The sequence below is a fragment of the Chiloscyllium plagiosum genome, unplaced genomic scaffold (assembly GCF_037043375.1).
Source record: "Chiloscyllium plagiosum isolate Xiang-an unplaced genomic scaffold, Cpla_swu_hap1 HiC_scaffold_13, whole genome shotgun sequence".
In the NCBI taxonomy this organism is placed as follows: domain Eukaryota; kingdom Metazoa; phylum Chordata; class Chondrichthyes; order Orectolobiformes; family Hemiscylliidae; genus Chiloscyllium; species Chiloscyllium plagiosum.
Genome location: NW_028270151.1, coordinates 31,025,093 through 31,050,804, shown reverse-complemented (window position 1 = coordinate 31,050,804; position 25,712 = coordinate 31,025,093). Strand labels below are relative to the sequence as shown.

Genomic DNA, 25,712 nt, shown 5'->3' with positions numbered 1-25,712 from the left:
CCTGCTTGATATTAGTGAAAATGTTCCTCATCATTTACATTTGCAATTTACATTTAATTACTCAAGCTCAGAGTATATGTGCTGCGAGATAATCTATACTGAAAGGATGGTGGAAATGCCATCATACATAGGGCTAAGGTGATCTAAAATGCACTTAAAATGTAAGAAACATTATCATTGTTCATACATATGTATGGAAATGGTAAATCAACACCTGAAGCAGGACTTTTGTTTTTTTCAGTAATCCAAAGATTAGGATAATTTCAAGAGAGCAAATTAAAAGTGAGGGTACTCAGTTCAACCATAAACAATATTACAGTATTTGAGATATTGCATAAGAAGCCACATTTCCACTTATTTGGAATGAAGGGCAGTGGCACTGAGGAGAGAAACATCTGAAAGTGTCAAAATCTGGAACACTCTCCAGTGACCAATAACCTGTATTTGTACATAGCTCTAGGTTTCATTTCCCACCTTGGTTGCTTTTAAATACTCTTCGAGCAAGTCACAGACAATATACAAAATACCAATTAGATTTAATAAAATAGATACATTCTCACATACAAATATAAATGCAGACACATTTATCCTGGCACAACATATACAGAGAAAAGCAAACTATGTGATGAAGGTAAATAGCTTTCCATCCCGTTTGCACTAATTTCCCCTGGGAACATTTATTGGTCACATTCATTTTACACATCATCAACCTGAGCATCCTTCTGGTCACTTGCGTTAAATCAAAACAGTCTCACAAGCAGCACAATAAACTGATGCACATAAAAAGAACGCTAATGAGTTTTAACTTCACCTAAGTAGGAAATGAGGATTCGTTCAAATAGCCCATAACATTTTAATTCAAGTCTCTACACAGCCAGCTTATTAAGGATAGGGTTAAGAAGAAAATTCACACCACTTCACAGAAAACAGAAGAAACTTTGAAACTAATTTAACTGAATCAATTCAGGAGAGCAAATTAGTTTACCTTGGGGCACCTTCTTTGCACATATTAACAATTATTAACATTCTAAAGTGCCTTGAAATAGATTACCTGCATCCCCCTGCACCATAGGATAGAGAAAATTAAGTTTTACATATTTTTAGCTAAAAACAACTTTTGGGGTGGATCATACTTTTTGTCTCCTTGTTATTACAGAATAAAACAAAAATTAACAATGTGACTAAGTTAAATCTTTCCAAAATTAATGCACTCTATTTCCGAGCACTGTACACTACCACAGAAACAGTATGATAAAAAAAGAAGCATCACATCCAGCTACAATCTGATTTGCAGGTCCTCTGGACAGACACGCTCAAGACGCTTTCTGCTCTTTGTTCCACCACCAAATTCCCAGCCAAAAGATGTGAAAAGCCATATCCTCAACAAGCAATAATAAATTAATCAGGGTGCATGTGTGGAGACAGAAATCAAATTAACAGGCTGTATATTATGTAGATATCAAGGTGATGGCTGCTACCAAATAGTGCCAACCAGAAACCCAGGATAAAGGAATAACTCAAGGCGCAGCTAAGCAATTTCATAGGGTGGGGTCATAGAGAGTGATGTTAGGGAACTGGCAACAAGGGCAGGGGAATAGGCTGTCTGCACATCAGCCTCCCATCTCTCTTCCTGATTTTACATCCTTTGAGTTTTACAATGAGAGACATCCCATCCTCCCCTTCCAGATCACAAGCTGACTGCACATATTTATTTGTCATGTACACTGCAGGTCAAAAGACCTGCCCTCCACTGTGTTAATGACAGAGGCAGCAACAAGAGGCCCTTAAATATTCATGTAAGGACCTTAATTAATGGCAGAGTGAAAAGTCCAGTCACAAGTCTCCCTTCCCCTCCGAGTTCCATGGAGGTGTGAAGAAGGTTGGGTTCAGGTACACAAGCATCCCACCTAATTTAATGCCCCGTCTGTCTCCAAAAACACAAGAGACATCATAAAATATCGCTTGTCGTTTCAAGCAGAGAACCTTGCATCATAACTGTTTTGCGAAAGAATAATCAACCTGAAATGTTAACCATTTTTATTCCCTACAAATACTGTTGACCTGTGTATTTCCAGCTTTTACTGTACTTATTTCAGATTCTCATATCAAGTTTTTTTTTCTGTAACAATAAAACAATATTAGCTCACACTCCAGCTGGAAGATATGCACTGAAGACAAAATAAAAATGAAAGGTAAATAAAAAGGTATCTTTCTACAGGAAATGCAAATATTTAAATAGCAGCTTGCCAAAGCAGCCACTGCAGAGCAGTTCATGATTCTAAATTCAATGACTAATAACATTTGGTTAAATCTGTGTGCAGCTTTCCACTTATAGACATAGAGTCAGAGATGTACAGCATGTACAGACTCTTCGGTCCAACCCATCCATGCCGAGCAGATATCCCAACCCAATCTAGTCCCACCTGCCAGCACCCGGCCCATATCTCCCCAAACCCTTCCTATTCATATACCCATCCAAATGCCTCTTAAATGTTGCAATTGTACCAGCCTCCACCACATCCTCTAGCAGCTCATTCCATACACGTACCACCCTCTGCATGAAAAAGTTGCCCTTTAGGTCTCTTTTATATCTTTCCACTCTCACCCTAAACCTATGCCCTCTAGTTATGGACAACTCGACCCCAGAGAAAATACTTTGACTATTTATCCTATCCATGCCCCTCATAATTTTGTAAACCTCTATAGGGTCACCCCTCAGCCTCCAGGGAAAACAGCTCCAACTTGTTCAGTCACTCCCTACAGCTCAAATCCTCCAACCCTGGCAACATCCTGATAAATCTTTTCTGAACCCTTTCAAGTTTCACAACATCTTTCCGATAGGAAGGAGACCAGAATTGCATGCAATATTCCAACAGTGGCCTAACCAATGTCCTGTACAGCTGCAACATGACCTCCCAACTCCTGTACTCAATACTCTGACCAATAAAGGAAAGCATACCAAACGCCTTCTTCACTATCCTATCTACCTGCGACTCCACTTTCAAGGAGCTATGAACCTTCACTCCAAGGTCTCTTTGTTCAGCAACACTCCCTAGGACCTTACCATTAAGTGTATAAGTCCTGCTTCATTAGTTTGAACCTCTTAAGAATAAAGTCACGTCGCATGATGAGAATAACGATAGCGTCCTGAACCAACATACTTATGAGCGCCATTGGGAATCCAAGCTGAACATACTGACAACTACATTTTTCCATTATGCCATCCAGTATATAAAGAGGAAAGGCGATAGCACAGGCAAGACAAGGGGAATCTGCCCGCGAATAAACAGCACTTGTGATTCTTAATAAAACTCTTAAACCAAAGTTGACAGTGAAAGGGAAGTTGGTATTCACATCTCATCATGCATTAATGTGTACCAAAGTGCAGAAATGAATGTTACCAGGTCCATGATTCACCTATTTTATATAATTATTTATGATACAGTGCTGCTACAGTTGGTCTTCATAACACCTATTTTGCAGAGTTGGCTACAGACCCAATTGGACAATTGGCAAACAGTGATGGTGTGATATCAGCTCAATGGATCTTTGTGCTGTAATGCCCCATCTATAGAAAACAACCTAAGACCATGATAGGAATTTTTTTGGTGTGTGGGAAGGAAAGGAGAACACACACAAAAAAGGTGAAAACAATCAACTAGAAAATTACTGAAAACAAAGTATGCTGGAAACCACAACAGGTCGGGCAGCATCCATGGAGAGAGAACAAGCTAATGTTGAGATTAGATAACCCTTCATCTGAGCTAAAGTTAAACTCAGGGGAGGCATGGTGGCTCAGCTGTTAGCACTGCTGTCTCACAGCGCCAGGGACCCGGGTTCAATTCCAGCCTCGGGTGACTGTGTGTGTGGAGTTTGTACATTCTTCCCATGTCTGCACGGATTTCCTCTGGGTGCTCTGGTTTCCTCCCACATTTCAAAGACATGCAGATAAGGTGAATTGACCATGTTAAATTGCCCATAGTGTTCAGGGATGTGGAGGCTAAGTGCTTTGGTCAGGGGTAAATATAGGGGAATGGGCCTGCGTGGGTTAGTCTTCGAAGAGTCGGTGTGTTCCTGTTTCCACACTGTAGGGATTCTGAGTCATTCAGACTCAAAACATTAGCTTGTTCTCTCCATGGATGTTGCCTGGCCTGCTGTGATCTCCAGCATTTGTTGTCTTCAGTACAGATTACAGCATCTGCAGTAATTTGCTCCTACGACTAGAAAGTTAATATTTCAATAAGTTTGTGGCCAAGCAGCTTTTTCTTGAAAATTCACATTCTTATTTTCAAATCCTTTCATCGCTCTGTTATCTCCTATGACTTCACAGTCCTCAGATATATCTTCACCCCTCTATTCTGGCCCCTTGCACATTCCCAATTAAAATTGCTCCAGGGTTGGTGGCTGTGCTTTCAGGTACTTAAGCCCAATGTTTTGGAGTTGCCTTCCAATATCTCTCCACCTCTCTATTTCACTTTCCTCCTTTAAGACACTTAACATTTAGCTATTTTAATTAGCTTTTGCCCATCAGATCTAATATCTCTTAGTGTGAACTGATGTCATACCTTTGTCCCCGAAACATTGGAGACTGAGGGATGACCTTATAGAGGTTTATAAAATCAAAAGGGGTACGGATAGGGTGAACAGCCATGGTCTTTTTCCAGCAATGGGGTGTGTGTGTGTGGGGGGGGGGGGGGGGGGGGGGGGGGGGGGAGTCAAAAACAAGAGGACATAGATTTAAGGTGAGAGGATTAAGATTTGAAAAGGACTTGAGGGGTAACATCTTCATGCAGAGGGTGGTGCGTGTATTGAACAAGCTGCTAAAACAAGGGTGAAAGTAGTACAATTATATCATTTAAAAATAATCTTTGATGGCTATTAATAGGAAGGGTTTAGACAATAGACAACAGGTGCAGGAGTAGGCCATTCTGCCCTTCGAGCCTGCACCACCATTCAATATAATCATGGCTGATCATCCTTAATCAGTATCCTGTTCCTGCCTTATCTCCATAACCCTTGATTCCACAATCCTTGAGAGCTCTATCCAACTCTTTCTTAAATGAATCCAGAGACTGGGTCTCCACTGCCCTCTGGGGCAGAGCATTCCACACAGCCACCACTCTCTGGGTGAAGAAGTTTCTCCTCATCTCTGTCCTAAATGGTCTACCCCATATTTTTAAGCTGTGTCCTCTGGTTCGGCACTCACCCATCAGCGGAAACATGTTTCCTGCTGCCAGAGTGTCCAATCCTTTCATAATCTTATATGTTTCAATCAGATCCCCCCTCAATCTTCTAACCTCAAGGGTATACAAGCCCAGTCGCTCCAGTCTTTCAGTGTAAGGTAATCCCGCCATTCCAGGAATTGACCTCGTGAACCTACGCTGCACTCCCTCAATAGCCAGAATGTCTTTCCTCAAATTTGGAGACCAGAACTGTGCACAGTACTCCAGGTGTGGTCTCACCAGGGCCCTGTACAGCTGCAGAAGAACCTCTTTGCTTCTATACTCAATTCCTCTTGTTATGAAGGCCTGCATGCTATTAGCCTTCTTCACTACCTGCTGTACCTGCATGCTTACCTTCATTGTACAAGAACACCCAGATCTCTCTATACTGCCCCTTTACCTAAATTCATTCCATTTAGGTAGTAATCTGTCTTCTTGTTCTTGCCACCAAAGTGGATAACCATACCTTTATCCACATTAAACTGCATCTGCCATGCATCTGACCACTCACCCAACTTGTGCAGGTCACCCTGTAATCTCCTAACATCCTCATCACATTTCACCCTGCCACCCAGCTTAGTATCATCAGCAAATTTGCTAATGTTATTACTAATACCATCTTCGATATCATTAACATATATTGTAAAAAGCTGCGGTCCCAGTACTGATCCCTGTGGTACCCCACTGGTCACTGCCTGCCATTCCGAAATGGAGCTGTTTATCACTACTCTTTGTTTCCTCTCAGCCTTTCAATCCAAATTAGTACTTTGCCCCCAATACCATGTGCCCTAATTTTGCTCACTAACCTCCTATGTGCGACTTTATCAAAAGCTTTCTGAAAGTCCAGGTACACTACATCTACTGGATCTCCCTTGTCCATCTTCAGAGTTACATCCTCAAAAAATTCAAGAAGATTAGTCAAGCATGATTTCCCCTTCATAAATCCATGCTGACTCTGACCAATCCTGATATTACTATTCAGATATGTCGTAATTTCATCCTTTATAATAGACTCCAGCATCTTTCCCACCACTGAGGTCAGACTAACTGGTCTACAATTTCCTGCTTTCTCTCTCCCACCTTTCTTAAAAAGTAGTACAACATTAGCCACCCTCCAATCCGCAGGAACTGATCCCGAATCTATTGAACTCTGGAAAATAATCACCAACGCATCCACGATTTCTCGAGCCACCTCCTTCAGTACCCTGGGATGTAAACCATCAGACCCTGACCATCAGACTCTGGAGGCAGGAAACAGGGGACTTATCAACCTTCAGACCTAACAGTCTCTCCAACACCAATTCCTGGCAAATATAAATTCCCTTCAGTTCAGGTCCTTCAGCCACTGTTACCTCAGGGAGATTGCTTGTGTCTTCCCCAGTGAACACAGATCTGAAGTACCAATTCAATTCTTCTGCCATTTCTTTGTTCCCCGTAATATATTCCCCTGTTTCTGTCTTCAAGGGCCCAATTTTAGCCCTAACCATTTTTTTGCCTTTCACATACCTAAAAAATCTTTTGCTATCCTCCTTTATATTATTGGCCAGTTTACCTTCATATCTCATTTTTTCTCTGCATATTTCCTTCTTAATAATCCTCTGTTGTTCTTTAAAAGCTTCCCAGTCCTCAGTTTTCCCACTTATCTTAGCTATGCTATACTTTTTCTCTTTTAACTTTATATGTTTCTTAACTTCCCTCGTCAGCCACAGCCACCCATGCCTCCTCCTAGGATCTTTCTTCCTTTTTGGAATGAACTGATCCTGCAACTTCTGCATTATACACAGAATTATCCGCCATTGTTCCTCCACTGTCATCCCTGCTAAGGTATTGCACCATTGAACTTTGGCCAGCTCCTCCCTCATAGCTCCATAGTTCCCTTTATTCAACAGAAATATTGTCACTTCCGATTGTACCCTCTCCCTCTCAAATTGCAGATTGAAGCTTAATGTATTATGGTCACTACTTCCCAATGACTCCTTCACTTCGAGGTCCCTGATCAAATCTGGTTCGTTGCACAATACCAGATCCAGAATTGCATTCTCCCTGGTCGGCTCCAGCACCAGCTGTTCTAAGAATCCATCTCTGAGGCACTCCACAAGGTCTCTTACTTGAGGTCCAATACCATCCTGATTCTCCCAGTTTACCTGCATGTTGAAATCCCCCATAACAACTGTAGTAACATCTTTGCGACAGGCCAATTTCAGCTCCTGATTTAACTTACATCCGACATTCAGACTACTGTTTCGGGACCTGTAGATAACTCCCAAGAGGGTCTTTTTATCCTTAGTATTTCTTAGCTCTATCCACACTGACTCTACATCTCCTGATTCTAGGTCCCCCCACGCAAGGGACTGAATATCATCCCTTACCAACATGGCCACCCCAGCCCCTCTGCCCGTCAGTCTGTCCTTAGAGGGAGACAGGCCAAATGGGACCAGGTCAGATTGGGATGTCTGATCTGCAAGGATGAGTTGGATTTTAGGGTCTGTTTCCGTGCTGTATGACTATTCATATTAAGTCTTTCTGTAACATAAAATACACTGGTGTAAGTTGTTAACTACAGTATTCAATAAAATTCCATTGAATGTAACTTATGGAATTCTGATTAAGAGAATCAAGAATAACACCCCTGAGGGGGTAAATAGTTAGTTATTTGAGCTGATTTTTAGGAATCTAAATTAGGAGCAAACGTAAAGGAAGTTGAATTCACATTCTTTGCAAAAATGAAATCACAGATGGACTAACTGAAGTTTTCAAGATTCTGAAGATGAAAAGACAAATTTGCATTTACATTGTGCTTTCACAAATTCAGGACATTGCAAAATAAATTAAGTATTCTAAAACATGCCACTACTACCCACCACCACCAAAGTATTTGCTAATTATTACAGAGGAGCAGTGGCAGAAGGATTTGAAGCATTTGAAATGTGAGTGGGGCCCATAACCTTTCGACTCAGGAAGGGAATGTGCTATAACTGACCAAAAAGACAAATCAATCAGCTGCACCACTACAAAGTTTCCAAAATCAGAGAACATAACATTTGAGAACAATTTATGAAGAAATGCTCAAGAGAGTAACTCGAAGTGGTTCCAGACAGAAGGACACAGCAAGGAAAGAAGAGGATAGGAATGAAAAGTGTACAAGCATCATGAATGATTTTAGATCCATTTAGGAACATTCCTCCACTCTCACATTGTGTAAAGTGACTATTTGCCTTTGTATCATTCTGTGTTTTAAAAAAAAATCATTCATGGGATGTGGTGGGCCAACATTTATTGCATCCAGTTGCCGATGAGAAAGTGATGGTAACCTGCCTTGAGTTGCTGCAGTCCACATGCTTTAAGCATATCCACAACCAACTAGTATATGGTGACCTACTCTAATAGCCAGTTCAGTTCAGTTTCTGGTCAATTCTAACCTACAGTTGTTGATAGTGAGGGATTCAGTGACACATGACTATCAAGGGGCAATGGTATTTAGGTGTGGACTGCTTCTGCATGAAGAGCTGGGAGTAGTGTTGAAGTTAATGCAATTACCAGTGAACATTCTCATTTTGATCTTACAATAGAGGCAAGGTCATTGATGAAGCAGCTGAAGAGGCTGGATATTCTAATAAAAATAACAAAGGCATCTGCGTATACTATATGGTAATTATGGTAATCAGGGTGCTCAGGCATCTCTTCCGAATATAGACTGACAGGCAAAAAAAAAAGACTATTCAAATATGGTTTCTGTTTCATAAAAGGCAAAGCTAAACAGTGCAGGTGCGAAGTTGCTTCCAATTTAGTAGAATTTGACATTAAAAGATAGTTGAATAAATATCAAACATTAATGGACAACAATTAGCATGTTTTCAATGGTCAATAATACAGTTAAAAATCCTATGAAACCTGAACTGTGGTTATTTTAGATGCTTCCAATTACAACAGACATCACAAAAACCTACGTCTGAAGCCTCTCTACAACACAATTACAAGCTAAGATCAATTACTGCACTACAAAAACCATCATTAATAAAACAAAATCCACATCTGAGCAGTAGCAATGACCTTCCATCTGGGACTTGGACACAGAGAGAACCTGAGAGAGGACAACTAATCAAGTAAGTTGCAAATGTGGACACTTCCACTTAATTTATTAGCCGTTTCTTAATACATTTTTGGCATAATTGTTCGCTGCACAATTGTTTAATGTATTCCATTACTTGAAAAGAAATACCTTAATTTAGCATCATGCCAAGTTCAGACTACATCCAAAAAAAATCTACCTTTAATTCTTAATTCATGCTTATTAGCCAAACAGTAGTGGTAGCATGCAGCATTGGTAATATAGTAATCATGAGTTACTTCAATCTGCATATAGACTGGGCAACTTAATGAGCATGAAAATTAGGGAGGATAAATTTCTGGACTATGTTACAGGTGGGTTTCTACAGTCAGGAGAGGAACTGATTAGACAACAGGCTGAGTATTAAAGAAAAAAAAATTGTGTGTTATAAAAGCTTTAATATTCCATTCATTCAGACAATTTGCAAGAAATACCAAATGAAGGGTCAAATCAATATTTGTTGAGAGTAGAGTCACCATCATAGAGAATCTCTTGCAGACGAGAAAGACTCTCTTTCACTCTCAAGGTAAGTCCTTAAGTGGCTATACAGACAAATATATGTACCGCTGGCTCTCTTCTACTTGGAGCAGGTGGTGGTCATAGGAAGATGTGAGGAGATTATGGAATGTATTCGGCAAGCAAACTCAGATTAGTCAATTAGGGGAGGTGTTGCCATGGGAATGAATCAGTTAATACTGCCTGACAGTTGACTGGCAGGTTTTTCCATCAAGCCAAAATGTTCTGCCTATCATGTAAGTAATGTGTCACATGAATTTCATTGCTGGTATAATTCCATTAAGGTCAGCCCTTGCCCCTAAACATGGTGGATCCTTTCAAAGAGCATATCCCTTCTGCTGTTTGCAACAAGCAGGGCACTCACTACACCCAAAGCGCACACTACACAGTATCAAATACTGGATGCAATTCTACAATTGGACAACATATGCTAGATAATTCAGAACGCCCAAAGAATTATACTCCTAATGAAGAGCTTATGTTTGTAACATTGGCTTTCCTGCTCCTCAGATGCTGCCTGACTGGCTGCGCTCATCCAGCACTACATTTTTTGACTCTGATGTCCAGCATCTGCAGTCCTCATATGTACTGAAAGCTACATTTATAGATACATAGGGCACTTTTATCTGCAATTTAAAAAAATGCAATTCACAGGCATTTGCTGACTCATTTCTCAGGGAAATACCTTGACCAATCACAGTCAACCTACCTTTTAAAAAAAAATTGAACAGTCTATCATTGTTAACCGTGCACTTTTCACACCTCAACCAATCAGCACTCTGCTCAGTTTAAATGTTAGCTTGCCCTTTAAATTAACATGCTTGCAAATTGCCTGAATGAATGCAAGACAAAAAGTTTTGACAAAATTTGTCTTTTTTCATTGATACTCACATTCCATACCACCAAACCACACATTGTAGAACAGGCTACTTTAGATCTAGTAATGTAATTAAAAAGGGTTTCTTAAATAACCTTACTGCAAGACCTTTAAGGATGTCTGACCATAATGTGACAGAACTAATTTAATCTCAAAACAGAGTATTCAATTTGAACAATCAAAATTGTGTGGGTCTGAGGTAGATTGGGATAATACTTCGAAAGATACAATGGTGCTATGTATAGTCTTAATGAATTAATTATTTCATGGTGTGCAGAAATTATATACTCCTTCAAAACACAAAAATGCACAGCATAGTCAATTACAACTAACACACATAACTTAAGGCTTGCACAAGGTTAAAAGGAAAGGTCTATAAAGGTGCTAGAAATAGTAGTAAGCCCATAGATCAGGAGGATTTTACAGTATAATAAAGGAAGACAAAGAAACTGAAAAGTGGAATAAATATGAAAAAATTAAAAAAAACATTGTTAAACCTTCTAAAGGTAGTGAAAAACAAACATTTTGTCAAGACAAATTTGGTTACTGCAGGCAGAGTGAGGAAAATTTACAATGGTGAATAGAGAAATGGCAGAGAAGCTAAATGATTGCTCTATATTTATTTTCACAGAGGAAGAGACAATAAATTGATCTGAATTAACAATGTAAGGGATGAGAGAGAATGAGGAAATGAAGGAAATTAATTTTGGTAAGGTGGTTATGGTGAAGAAAGTAATAGGATAGAAGGTGGATAATTCATTGGGACTCAGAAATCTGTAACACAGTTTTGAAAGAGATAACAATTGAAACGATAGTTGCATTGGTGAAATCATCCAAAATTCTGTGGATTCTACAATGACTCTTGCAGATCGGAAGGTGGAGAATGTCACCTCATTATTTCAGAAGTGAAGCAGAACACGGGGAGCCATAAATCTGCCAGCCTTGCATCAGGAACAGGGAAAATGCTAAATCAATGATAAAGAATGTGATAAATGGGCTCTTGGATGACTATTGCCATTGGCTATTGTCAGCATGAATATCTGACAGTCTAAACATTTTTGAGAATGGTTCTAATAGAATTGATCAAGGTTGACAAAGTATACTTGGATTTTCAGAAGGATTTAGATAAAGTCCTCCACAGGAGGTTGGTTAATAAAATTAAAGCATGTAGGACACGAGGAAATGTAATGGCATGGATTAAGGATTGACTAATGGGCAGACAATAGGAGGGAAAAAAAAGGTTATTCACTCTTTGGCAAGCTGTGATTAGAGGGATACCACAGGTACTTGGGCTCCAGCTGTTCATAACACACCTCAATAACTTGAATCTTGACACCAAATCTAACATTTTCAAATACCAGATGACGTGAAGTTAGGTAGGAATGTGCTGTGAAGATGTTGCAAAACAGCGTCTAGAAGACATGGACAGACTTGGTAATGAGCAAGAACCATAGCAAACGGAATATAATGTGGAAAAATGAGAAGTTTCCCATTTTTGCTTGGAGGTATAGATATGCAAAATATTTCTGAAAAGAGAATAGAAAGTGTGGATGTAAAAAGAAACTTGGGTGTCCCTGTCAGTGCCACTGAAATCTAATGTAAGGTGCCACAAGCAAATACGAAGACTAATTGTACTCCAATTTTCCCGCGATAATAACTAATGGTACATTAGTCTTTATTGCAGGAAGATTGGAGTACTTAGGAGAATTTCTTTAACTCAGATAACTGTGAAATATTTGGAATTATCTATCTCAGAGGTGTGTGGAAGCTCAATCATTGAACATGTTTAGAAATTGGCATATTTCTACCTAACCATCAATGGCAAAGCCATAATGGGATAGTCCGGGGGGCGGAAGGATGAAGGTGTTGAAATACATGTACTACCATGATCGTATCGAATGGTGCAGCCGACTAGATGGGGTGAATGGTCTCTACTCCTGCTTCTATTCATAAACATATTGGGTAGTCTCAGTTCATACACAAATTCTAGGACTTATGATGAGAATGAATGACATTTCTTGCAATCAAACTGAGAAACTGCATTTTAAAAAATTTTGAACCTATGCAAATTGGGTAGAGGGGGGGCAAAAAAAACAACTGAAATTCTCCATGACCAACTAGCGGCAGTGGTCCTTGGTGAGGAATAGTTTCTGTTTATGCTGCAATTACGAAGCACTTTTTCATGCAAAGAGTATTGGAATTATAAAACTTACTTGCCCAGAAAACTGAATGCAGGGTGAATTGGAATTTTCAAGCATGAGGTCAACAGATGATAGACAAAAGGTGCCAAGAGATTGGAACAAAGGTGGCTAAATAGTGCTGACATACAGATCAATAGTTTAACTGAACAATGGAAGAGGCCAGAGGGGCTAAGTGACCTATCTCTGCTGCAATGCCTTTGCAAAACTCAAATATCTCAAGTATTCTTCATACTAATGAAATAATGCAATATTATAGAGGTCACCTATTAACTCGTAACTAACTTCCTGAGTTATATCAAACACAACACTGATCCAAGCATTGATCAAGCTATCAAACACCCAAGTCTAAATGCACAGATTGAAAGGCATGGCCAAATGTTTCACCATTAACAGGACATTTAAAACAAAGTTTAAAAGAAAGTGGAAAAAGTTGCTTCTTAATAATCTATGTTTCAGTGTTCTTTCAATCTTTTCTGAATTTTCAGAATAAGAGAACACATTCAATTTTATTATACACCATTCCTAAAGCCAAGACCTGTGATATTCCACTCATTAGAATGAACTATTGCCAAGAGTGATTCAGATTGTAGGTAAAAAAAAAATCTATTTCTTACACTTCTAAAACAAATATTATTTATACAGTTGACATAATGCACGCTCAGTTGTTTCACTCCATTTAGTACAGCCTACTTTGTTATACAATATTCAGAATGAACTCCATGAAATATCATGCAAACTTAATATTCTGTTGCCAATTAAATAAATAAATGCTCACACAAGCAATTCTCATGTGGAATGGTGTGGAATTAGAATATTAATGTTTCAAGCTTTAGGATGATGGATAGATTTAATAAATACTGTAGTTAAATCTAAAACCAAGCCTGTTTGCAGCCCTCAGAATAATGCATGGCTCAAATACAGAAGGAAATCATTTGACCTATTAAGCCAGCTCCTTTCTAATGCAGTTCGCACAGCCTTGTAACTTTCTCTGCTTTGAACATTTCTTTAATTTCTATTTAAGAGGCACACTGACCACTGTCATAACCTCTCAAAGCAACAAAGCATTTCAAAATCTCAACAATCCTCTGTGCAGAGAGATGTGGTCTAGTTTCATCCTTAGCCTTTTTGTAGATCATTTTAAAAATTGATGATTCTCATGACTGAACACCAAGTCTTTGCCTGATAATTATTAGATTGAACCAGTCATAACTTAAAAATGTTTACCGTGTCTTCTAACCTTATGGCCTCCAGTGGTGATCTCTTCTTTAGACTCAAGTTTCCCAATCTGGTTTCCATTTAGTGCTTTACTGAGGTCATGGATACGCAATGTTTTTTCTAAAATTGGGGTGCAAAAGTTCTAACTGTAGCCTAACCAAAACTTTACTCGAAGTAATTATTTCTTTACTCTTGTACCCATATTTAAAATCCAAAATTTCATTTACCTACACATATTTGTGAATTTTAGTTCCATGATCATCCATCTCCTCTAATGCCTGTTAAGTGCTTGCTTCCATTCTGCAGAGGGGAAAGAGTTTAGGGTGTGGAAAAGTTGGAGCAACTTTAAGATCCCAAGATCATAAAATGCAATGAAAGCTGCAGTTGGTGTGTTTTTACATAACTAGTTTGTGAATGTGTGAGGATTAGATTTATTGCCCATTCCAAAGTGCTGCTGAGAAGATATTTGTCAGCAGCCTTCTTGAATTACAGTACCTTATAGTCCCACGATTTGATCCAGTGCTGATGAAGGAATATTAATAACGTTTCTAAGTCAGAACGGTCTAATGGTGCTGAGATGATGATGTTTCCATGTGCCTGCTGTCCTTTTTGTAGTAAAGGTGCAGGATGGCAAGGAGCTATTAAAATAAAACTGTGCAAGCCGCTGTAGTCAATAATATTGTTGATACACACTGCAGTTATAGTGCGTTGATGGTCAAGTGAATGAATATGGTAAAACACTGTATGCCACTTATACCACATATCTGGTTCAATGCAGATTTCATATCATTCAAGTCTACTCCTGACTTTTGCCTTTTAAGTGGTGAAAAGGTTGGTGAGTAAGATGGTGATTTTGGCAGCACAGAATACTCAATCTGTACTTGCAGTCAAAACAATTGTGAAGCTGGCCCACTTGAATTTCTGAGTGGGGATAACCCCAATAATATGATGGGAAATTGGACAATGGTTAAATGTTGAGGGAAGTTGGTTACATTCTCTCTTGCTGAGCTGGTCACCATCAAGTAAGACATACTGCCAATGCCACTTGCTACTTATCAGCCTAAGCCTGAATGTTGCTGAAAATGTGTTGCTGGAAAAGAGCTGCAGGTCAGGCAGCATCCAAGGAGCAGGAGAATTGGCGTTACGGGCATGAGCCCTTCTTCAGGAATCCTGAAGATTCCTGAAGAAGGGCTTATGCCCGAAACATCGATTCGTCTGTTCCTTGGATGCTGCTTGACCTGCTGCGCTTTTCCAGCAACACATTTTCAGCTCTGATCTCCAGCATCTGCAGTCCTCACTTTCTCCTAAGCCTGAATGTTGTCCAAGTATTCCATGTTTTCATGTACACTCTGATGAATTGTGAATGGACTTAAACATTTAAATCATTAAAGAGCACCATCACTTTTGATCTTACAATAGTGGAAAGATGACGCGAGTGAAGATGACTGGTTCGAGACACTCCAGTATCAATGTTCCAGAGCTGAGATTATTGGCCTCCAGCTACCAAAATGACCTCGCTGTATGATATCTCTATGGTGGAGAACATTTTCTCTGACTCTCATTGAATACAGTTTTGCTAGGGCTCCTTGATGCATGATCAAATGCTACCTGATGTCAAAAGCAGTCAACTTCCTCTCAGTTCTGCAATTCTGCTCTCTTTCCTGATATTTTGACCAAGGTTGAGATCTGGAGCAAAGTGGTTCTAGTGGAGCCACAATTCAGCATCACTGAGCAGGTCACTGCTTTAAACGTTACTTTATAATACTATGACACCTTTCATCACTTTCTTGATGACTGAAAAAGTAGGCTGATGGGGCAGGAGATGGACATATTGGGTTTGTCCTTCTTTTTGTGGCAAGATATACCAGGAAACCTTTTCACTTTCTTAGATGGATGCCAGTGCTGTATCTGCTGAACTGGAACAACTTGCCTAGTATCATGTTCCAGAACTCAACAAGTCTTTCTTGCAATAGATCAGGGACTACAGACGTTGCTGCATCCAGTGTCTTCAGCTGTTTCTAGATAGCACATGGAGTGAATTGAAATGACTGAAGACTCTCAAGTTAGAAGTGCAGTATTTGGGCCTGAACTTACTTGGATGATCACAGTCAATTTAAGCTGTTCCTCACGATCCATTTGTGCAGTAAATGGCCACACCTTTGCTCACCCTTCCTTGAGTGATCATGGGTTTTTTGGGATTTTAAACTAATCTGAATCCATGTTATTTAATACGGTGATAGCATTAAACAATATGTAAGATGTTGCCATTGTGTAAGAAACAGTTGTGCAGCTGTCACTCCTACCTACAGTTAGGTATATCAGTGAGAATGAGGTCAAGTAGGCCTGTCTTTCTGTCAATTCTCTCACCACCTGGCACTGCCCAGTCTTGTCCTTCAGGATGAGGTCAACACTGCTATGGTAGTACTAACAATCCACTCTCAGTAACAGGCATTCATTTTCACTGTCCAGCAGAATCATGCCCTTGCTATCCTCAATGCCTTCCTTCCAAATATTTAAATTGGAGAAGCGATGGTTTGATCAACTGAAAGGCAACAGGTGATAATGAAGAGCGGGCGTCCTTTCCAGGTTTGACCTGATACCATGAAAATGGCATTGTCTGTAGAACATCTGTTAAGGATCCTACAGCCACTAGAGTTCTACCTCTAATGGATCTGTCCTGCCAGTTGGAGTGCAAGCTGATTATTACCTTTGTGGTAAAAGTCACCTTTTGGGTGACAAAAATGATTTTCTTGTTAATAAGATGAAACAATCATTCTGTCCATCTCTCTCCAACAAGATGGCAACTTAGCTGTACTACTTAACCTAAGGAAAAACAGGTAACATCCAATATCAAATGGGTAAACTGCTAAAATAGAAAGCTGTCTGGGTTCATTGTCATTCAATAATGTTGCAGCGCTCAAGGATGAAACATGAACACAGCCCTGTGATTTTTCTTTGAAATGTTTAGCTTTTGCTGTCAACTTCTGAAGTTGATAAATGTAAGGCTGGAGCTTCCACATTAGTGAAGGAAAATAACCTGTTATTCCTGTCTCTTAGGTAGACAATGAGAGGACTCAAAAGTAAATTAACCAGTGACTGCAGGGACAAAAAACAGCTTATGGCTCTTTTCCCTCCTCCCTCATAAATACCATTTATAAGGCACAGGAAAAATAAACTCAAGCAAAACACCATTCAACCTGAAAATATTAGCTAAATATAAAACACAAAGAACCGAATACACCATTGATGCTCGAAATGGTGTCTTCAGTTATTCACTACTAAATCATTTTAAATAGAAATACTGCAAGGACACTGAAGTGCAGCTTACCTCACAGGATGACGCATGAACAATGAGAAAACATGGGATCTGAACTGTGAATAATCTTAATATTTAATTGTGGGATTAAAATGTAAATCATAATTTTAAAAGGTCTCCTACCATAGAAAATCTTGACAAGTTTTATTAAAATTTTGATTAGTTTTAGTCATTAAGATAGATGAAAGCCAAATTCCATATTCCAATAAGCAAACACTTTCAAAACTAATTCTCAATTCCATTTCACAGGAATACCAAAGCATCTAACACCTGCTTTAGAACAGTCACAAATAACTTGCACATTTCTTTAAAGATTGCATAGTGTGCCAATGGGCTTTGCATAAAGCCAATTTAGGCACACCTTCAAGATTACAGGAGATGATGTGAGGGCCAAAGATGTAGGTTTTCAGGGTGTCTGTGAAGGTAGTGATGGGACTGCATGAAGGTATACATTGTAGTAGGGGTTGGGGGACAAGTTCTTTGGTAGTGGCTGGTGTGTTCTGATGTGGTGGCTGGTGTGATGCGTGGGCGGGGGGGGGGGGCGCGGGGGAACAGCTGAGGTTACATTTGTGAACTGCAATATGACACTGGGTAACAATTCAAAGTTTGTGAGAAGATTTGTAGCTCGGGTGCTCGTTGTTGTGGTTCTGTTCGCCGAGCTGGGAATTTGTGTTGCAGATGTTTCGTCTCCTGTCTAGGTGACATCCTCAGCGCTTCTGTGATCTTTCCTCCGGCATTTATAGTGATTTGTATCTGCCGCTTCCGGTTGTCAGTTCCAGCTATCCGCTGCAGTGGTCGGTATATTGGGTCCAGGTCGATGCACTTATTGACTGAATCTGTGGAAGAGTGCCATGCCTCTAGGAATTCCCTGGCTGTTCTCTGTTTGGCTTGTCCTATAATAGTAGTGTTGTCCCAGTCGAATTCATGTTGCTTGTCATCTGCGTGTGTGGCTACTAAGGATAGCTGGTCGTGTCGTTTCGTAGCTAGTGGACAGCAGGAACTGACAACCGGAAGCGGCAGATTCAAACCACTACAAATGCCGGAGGAAAGATCACAGAAGCGCTTCACAGGAGGCTCCCAAGCACTGAGGATGTCACCTAGACAGGGGACGAAACGTCTGCAACACAAATTACCAGCTCGGCGAACAGAACCACAACACTGGGTAACAATACCACATCAGGGGCAGGTTGAAAATTCCCTGCTTGAAAAGGGAATTGTCCTTCCACCATGTTCAGGGCAGACATTTGTTCACAGAAATGTTTAACTCAACTGAGTTGAAGAAAAGCGCAACTTTGCTTAGGGTCGATCATTTTATATCTTCAAGTTTTAAATGTTGCCATTAAATTTAAATGGTGAGTTTGAAGGAAGTTTATTCATTCAACAGGAAAGCTTCTGGTAACTCAAGGTGCATAAACAGATAGGGTACAGATATGTAAACTGAAAATCATACCCTTCCTTTGGTTACAAAAGGAAATTTACAGCTACCTTCGAGATGGACTGAAGGACTGGCTGCATTATTTATGACAATCAGGTAACAAAAACTAAATTAACTCAGTATTTAACTCTCAACATTTCCTACAATAATGATGACAATTCAAAATACATAATTTGCTGTACAAGACTTTGTGGTAATTTGAAGTCACAGTGCTATGTACACCTAAATCTTTCTAAGGGCCTCCTGTGGCCAACCTCAAATTTGCTCAATGAAAGTATTTTGCATTTCCTCTGCCTGAAGAATAGTCTCACAGGACATATCTCTCCTGTTACGTTCATCTGACTGAGTTTAATGGATTGAAAATCAAACAGCTATTGAAGACGATCAGTGCATCAGAGCAGATTACTGCCCAGGCAGTGGTGAGAAAAATCTATTACATAAGTGTTGAAAACACAGAAAATATAAATCAAATGTATCTGGTAAAACATTCCAAAGACTTCTGAGTATACATAGTACACAATTATAGCAAACAAATGAAAAAAACTAGGCATATAATCATATTTCCCATATACTGCAGTTACAATTTTAAAGAAACCTAACACTGAATATATTTCAAAGGATATCTCAAAAACAGGGCAGCACAGTATTTCAGTGGTTAGCACTGCTGCCTCACAGGCCTGCGACCCCGGGTTCAATTCTAGCCTCTGACAACTGTGTGTGCAGTTTGCATGTTCTCCCCATGTCTGCGTGAGTTTCCTCCAGGTGCTTCAGTTTCCACACTCAGTCCAAAGATGTGCAGGTTAGTGGATTAGCCATGGGAAATGAAGAGTCAGAGGAACAAGGGGACGGGATTCTGGGTGGGATTCTCTTTACAGGATCGGTGTGGATTCAATGGGCCGAAAGGCCCACTTCCACACTGTAGAGATTCTATGAGTTGGAGGGGAAAGCAAAGCAAAAGTATGTGATACTAAGAAAACTCAACTAAAGGGATGGTGAAAGATAGAAAGATAGATTGAGAAAGATTCTGAAAATAGGAAAAAATATAACAAGCCATAGGGTAGCTTTTTTTTTTAAAACTCATCCATGGGATGTACACATCACTAATCAGGCCGGTATTTATTGGTCATCCCCACTTGCGCAGAAGGCAGTTAAGAGTCAATCACGTTGCTGTCATCTGGAATCACATGTAGGCCTGACCAGGTAAGGATGGCAGATTTCCCTCCCGGAAGCACATTAGTGATCCAGATGGGTTTTTCTGACATTCTGCAATGTTTCACCATCTGCCATGGCAGGATTTGAACCTGGGTCACCAGGTTTAAATCAGTCTAGAGTTAATACCACCAGGCCAATGTCTCCCCTGAGAAACTGTGACGCCTGAGGGTTTCTGAAGTACAAATACCATGCACACACTGGGCAAATGCCAGGCATCTTATCTTGAGACACACTTGAATAAGGTGAGAAATGAAGCATAATAAAAGGAACAAGGTTGCTTTGAGAAGGGGTTCAAAATTGCTGTAGACTTTCAGATGACCCTGGACCAGTGAAAAAGAGACTGAGATACAAAGAACAAGGAAATGTTGTCTGAAATGCTCAGTGAAGATTTGGGTTGGATGACTAGTCCGGATGGGCTCTCTCTGCTCAGTGGTCAATAGATCTGGATACTGAATGACTGTACAACTGACTGTTTGGAATTACATTACATGCCAAAATATTTTGTTTATTATTTCAGGTACAAGTTGGGATCAAAAGTGCAAATGAAGCAAAATAGTGGACAGATGGCTCCAAGACATTTAATGATTAAACCAGAGAGAAAGCAGCCACAAATAAATTGATTCATTTTGCATTCTCAGTCATCATTTCCCTACAGCCAAATAAATCAAGTGGTTGGAACATCTGTTCTGTACCAATGTGACCAATTGATCAAAGTGTGAAAAAACACATGTGCCAGTACAGGCCACAAGACAACAATTAGGAATTGGGACCATCATAGGAGAATTGGAAGTTCACCTGCAGCAGCCACAAACAGTATGTTGATAGCTTTGACTACTGACAAAACCTCCCCAGATGGTGAATGGCTGTGCATTATAAACAGAAAATATTCACTGTGAAACTCAGATATCATGTCTAAACAAAATATTGCTTTGAAATTTGTGTGTATTAAAGCTATTCTTCAAAGCCCCTAATTAACTTATAATGAGGGCAAAGTGCTTCCTTTTAGGAGCAGCTAAGTGTTGGTTAATAATGGATATTAAACTGATTACTGGATTAAAGGACAAAAGGAACAGATACTTTTATTAAAAACCATTTCATGTTAGCCATTGAGCAAGAGATGCATTATAATTTAAACAAACTTTACCTGGTCATTTCATCATCACCCATGACTTTGGTAATTGGTGAGTATCTGCCTGGTGATGATGGAGGAAGTGTCGGTTTGTATTCTGTGTTCACTAAATAGTTTGGTGGCGTTATATGGTTTTCCAATTGGGGGTAGGCTGCAACACAAAATGAGGAGAATTGGTAACAATCATATTTTTGCAAACACCTTGACATTTTTGTTACAAGACTCTTTAAAAAAAAAATGCAACGTACATGCATCGGATTAAAACAAATCAGGGTAAAATTCAATTAATCAAACTATTTATTCTACAACGCACACAAAAATGTTTTGTGATCCCTTTGGCAAGTTTGGATGAAGTAGCTCAAGACTAGCATTCTAGAGCACTGCTATTATCCCACAGAATGTGTAAAAGGCCTTCATACTTTAAGTACCAAACTTTATATCGTTAGTAATGGATGGATTGGATTGTGGGATCCAAAAAACCTAATTACACTTCCACAAGGATACACAAAACACATTTGTTTCTTTATGTCCAGAAGCAGAAAGTGGACTTCTATTAGATAAATTGCATAATTATAAACATCCAGTCAACAAATCATCCACCTAAGATCAGAATGATGCGTGGCGTAGAAGCATGGGAAGATAGAAGGTGAAAAGAGAAAACTTGCTTATCGGCTGTAGAAATCGTATATAATTGCACAGTGAAGGAATGTGTAATCCTGCTCTTGCTGCCAAGTTCACATTTTGAAGCTGTGACTGATCTATTCAGAACAGCACTTTCAAACTACCGTTTTTGACCTCTAATTCACCATGACACTTGTGCAATTGTTGATCTGCTCAAACACTCCTTTAACTCCACTTTAGATCACTCTGTCCCTATCAAAACTTTGACTCAGTCTCTTTCTTCCTTGTCATTCCCTCCAACATAGTCCTCAGCTTCATTCTTTCATTCAACTAAGGTACAACTGCTCTTGCAATTTAGAACTGTTTATGTAATTTTATCTGAAATTGTGCGCTTTGCTGTGGTTAAGAGAATAAAGAGCTGTGGTTCTCTGTAATCAGGAAAATGGCTTGGTTGAAACCCGCGCTTAGGATGACCTCATCTCCCAAACACTTTTGTTTAATAAACTGTGATTTGACTTGCTACTAAATCTGATTCTTGAGTAATTTTTACCTACTACATAGTCCTCAGCTTCATTCTTTCAGTTCAACTAAGGCACAAATACCCTTGCAACTTATTCTCAGATTTGGCTGGATAACATCAAGAATCAGTTTGGAGGTAGTAGCAGAACATTTAGAAAATCATAATACAAATCAGGAAGAATCAGCATAGGCTTGTGAAAGTGAAAGTGTGTTTTTTTTTTGCCCCTTAATTCTTTCTTGGATGTTGCTGGCAAGGCCAGCATTTGTTGCCAATCCTTGAATTGAGTGCCTTGTTAGGCCACATGGGAACGTGTTCAAATAATGACCGAAAGCAATGAGTAGCGAAGATAGCCCTTTTATTCAGAAATCCCAAGTAGTACAAGTTCAAGGTAGCAATAGAATTCTGAAATACAGTTCTTACAAGAGCCCCTTTACACACAGTTTTTACATATATTAAAATTCCATTACTACGATGTTACTTTTTTAACCTACAGTACACAAATGTTTAAGGGGCTTCTGTCCTGGGAGACAGGAGATGGATTAAAACGTGCTAAGTGCTGACTGCTACTCCTGATAGGATTAAGAGTATTTGTCCAGTCTGATTGCATAATTATAAGGTGTTAGTTCCTTTCGTCTTTTAAGTTAGTAAATGCTAGTTAAAAATGCTCTAAATAAATTAGAAATTGTACTCGAATTTAATAAAGGATATTAAACGGATTACCACAGCTGGTTTGAGAGTTTTGTTTACTATTTGCAGGTGAGCGAATCATTCAGTCATGCAATTTCGCATAAGCACTGTTTTGACTGCTAGTTTCTCAAAGGGATAGGGGCCTAGCTAAAAGGTATTTAACAAATATATATAAATTGGGGAAAATGCTTGGTGTTCTGTAACCTATTCATGTCCAAGAGAGGGTTGGTAAGGGCTGATTAATATTATAATCTTTCGTGGAGATGTGATAGCGTGATTGTACTGTTCACGTTACACATATTCAGAGGTTAACAAGGCCTAAACACCGCTTGTAGCAGAGGCTGATAAGGTGTGAAAATGCAGTAATTGGTTAGAAAGGGCTGTTTTAATTTGGTCTATCTTATGATAGTAAAATATGCTATAGAACCACGGTTTTTATGAATAAATGAATAAAACCATGTTTTAGTTGGGAGTTATGAATGAATGAAACATAAATAAGGTGCTTGCTTATGAGTGGGTTGGTAAAGGAGTTATTTATGAATGAATGAACAGGAACCCGGTATTAATGAATATAGCAAGCTGGTGAGTTAATAAAGATAACCTGTAACACAATGTCTCATAGCCATTTCAGAGGGATGTTAACAGTAAACTATACGGATTTCCTTCCTGACAGGACACGAGTGATCCATGCATGATTTCATATCAAACAATGATAGTCATCATGTCACCAGATTGCAGATTTAATAGTTTTACGATAAATTCCACCAGCTGACTGGAATTTGAATCCATGCCCCCACATCTTTTGCGGGTGTGTGTGTTTGTGTGTGTGAGATTCCAGCTGACTGGAATTTGAATCCATGCCCCCACATCTTTTGCCAGGGTCTCTGAATTTCTAGTTTAGTGACATTATTACTCCATTACCCTCTCTCCTTTTTAGCTTTCCAATGCATCCATATTTAACTCCTTTATGGCTTTGCTCATCTTCAATTTGCCTGCCTCCTCACCAGCTCCTGAGGCATGCTGCTTTTTTCTCTGCCCATTACAGACAACTGTGCAATCATCTAGACCCTCCTTGCAACATTGCAATTCCCTCTACATCTTTTTCAACCCACCTTTCTAACTAATTTCTTTCACTGCTTTTGATCAACCCTCTTTATATTTGGCTTGGTATTTGTAATTCTGATTTTCAGCTGTGAACCAACTTGCAAATCCTACTCAACTGATGAAATCAAATAAGTATAAGATTCTGTAATTCAGGAAGATTTAATTTGGTATCCAGCATAAATTTAAATAAAATTGTTGATACATTATGACAACTGATTTAGAGATTTCATAATGCATGCAGAAAGCCAAATAATTCTAACACTTAAGTATTTGACAAATGTTAGTTGCGGAAGCAAAAGAAATGTTAAATAGATAATTATACAGAACATGTTGTTCTTGGAGATGATTGCATCCAAGAGGTTCAGAAAATGTGCATTTTTTCATATATGAATAGATTAACCACACATCACCATGTACATCTCATTCCTATCCAGTATTTTACACAAGCTGTTCAACTTATCTTTAACCACTTCCATACACAGATTACATGTTCAAATACATATGGAAAGTGTAGGAGACTTGGCAATGAGTCAATTCAAAAGGTATTTGTAATACAGAGACATACAGAATTCGGTGTTATGGTTATATCCCTTTTTAAGTAGTTCTCAATGGAGTTTTCTCATTCTTAAATAATCAAAGAAAGCAACTACTTAACCAGTTATGAAGTACTTGGGAACTGGCAGAGGGGCCAAAATCAATCTCATTCAACCCAGAAGACTGACCAGGAGACCAGTGGTTCTAACCCCAATCACAACCTTTACTACAACTTAGATTCTCCAAGGACCCTCCAAAACACTCAATCACTATCAGCCTAACAGCAAAGCAGAGCACTATGATATACATTGCGCCAACTAACGACCCCATCACAGAGTGGCCACTGGCTCTCCAGAGGAAGAGGGGAACAAAGACAAGTAAGTCTAGGAAATGTGAAACTTTCCTTTTTTTTAAACCTTATACACTTCGATTGCATGATTAATTATTTTATCATTTTATATTTTGTAGAAACTTCTAGATGAAAGACCAAATGTACATCTATGAGTAAATATTGCCTGTGTGACTGGTGTTAAATCATTAACAGGAATTGATAGCGAGAGCCAATATGATGGATAGGAAAAGGGAAGTGCAGGACATCTATCTAATCTATGTTGTATCTGTTGTGATCTAAGGGTACTCATTGAAAGGTTTAGATTCACTTATTTTGAGGGTATAACTAAATTAATTAGGGGACACCAAGTCTGGGAAACAGTCAGAGGGGGAAAAGTCCATTTAGATGTTAAGCATATTCAGTTCAGGTTGTGACCATGGGTTCTGACCATGACTGATCCTTTTTTAATATTTAATCTATTTTTTCTAATCAACTTGTTCAGAGATGGTATTACAGCAGGTGGATCTTGAACCTGGGCGTCTCAGTCCATTGGAAGGAGCACTGTTATTACACAAGGAGAAAGAAAGAACTGCGGATGCTGGAGATCAGGGTTTAAAAGTGTTGCACTGTAAAAGCACAGCACGTCAGGCAGTGTCTGAGGAGCGTCAGAATCGATGTTTCAGG

The 25,712-nt window shown here is 39.3% G+C and overlaps 1 protein-coding gene across 27 annotated transcripts in view; it reads right to left on the bottom strand.

Annotated features, from left to right (window-relative positions):
• The window catches only part of dlg1b (discs large MAGUK scaffold protein 1b), a 435,380-nt gene that overhangs the window by 91,943 nt on the left and 317,725 nt on the right, over positions 1-25,712 (bottom strand). For all 27 annotated transcript variants that reach the window (XM_087993459.1, XM_043702479.2, XM_087993449.1 and 24 more), the window contains one exon: positions 21,247-21,382. In XM_087993459.1, coding sequence (XP_087849585.1) covers positions 21,247-21,382 — 136 coding nt within the window. The remainder of the gene's footprint in view (positions 1-21,246; positions 21,383-25,712) is intronic.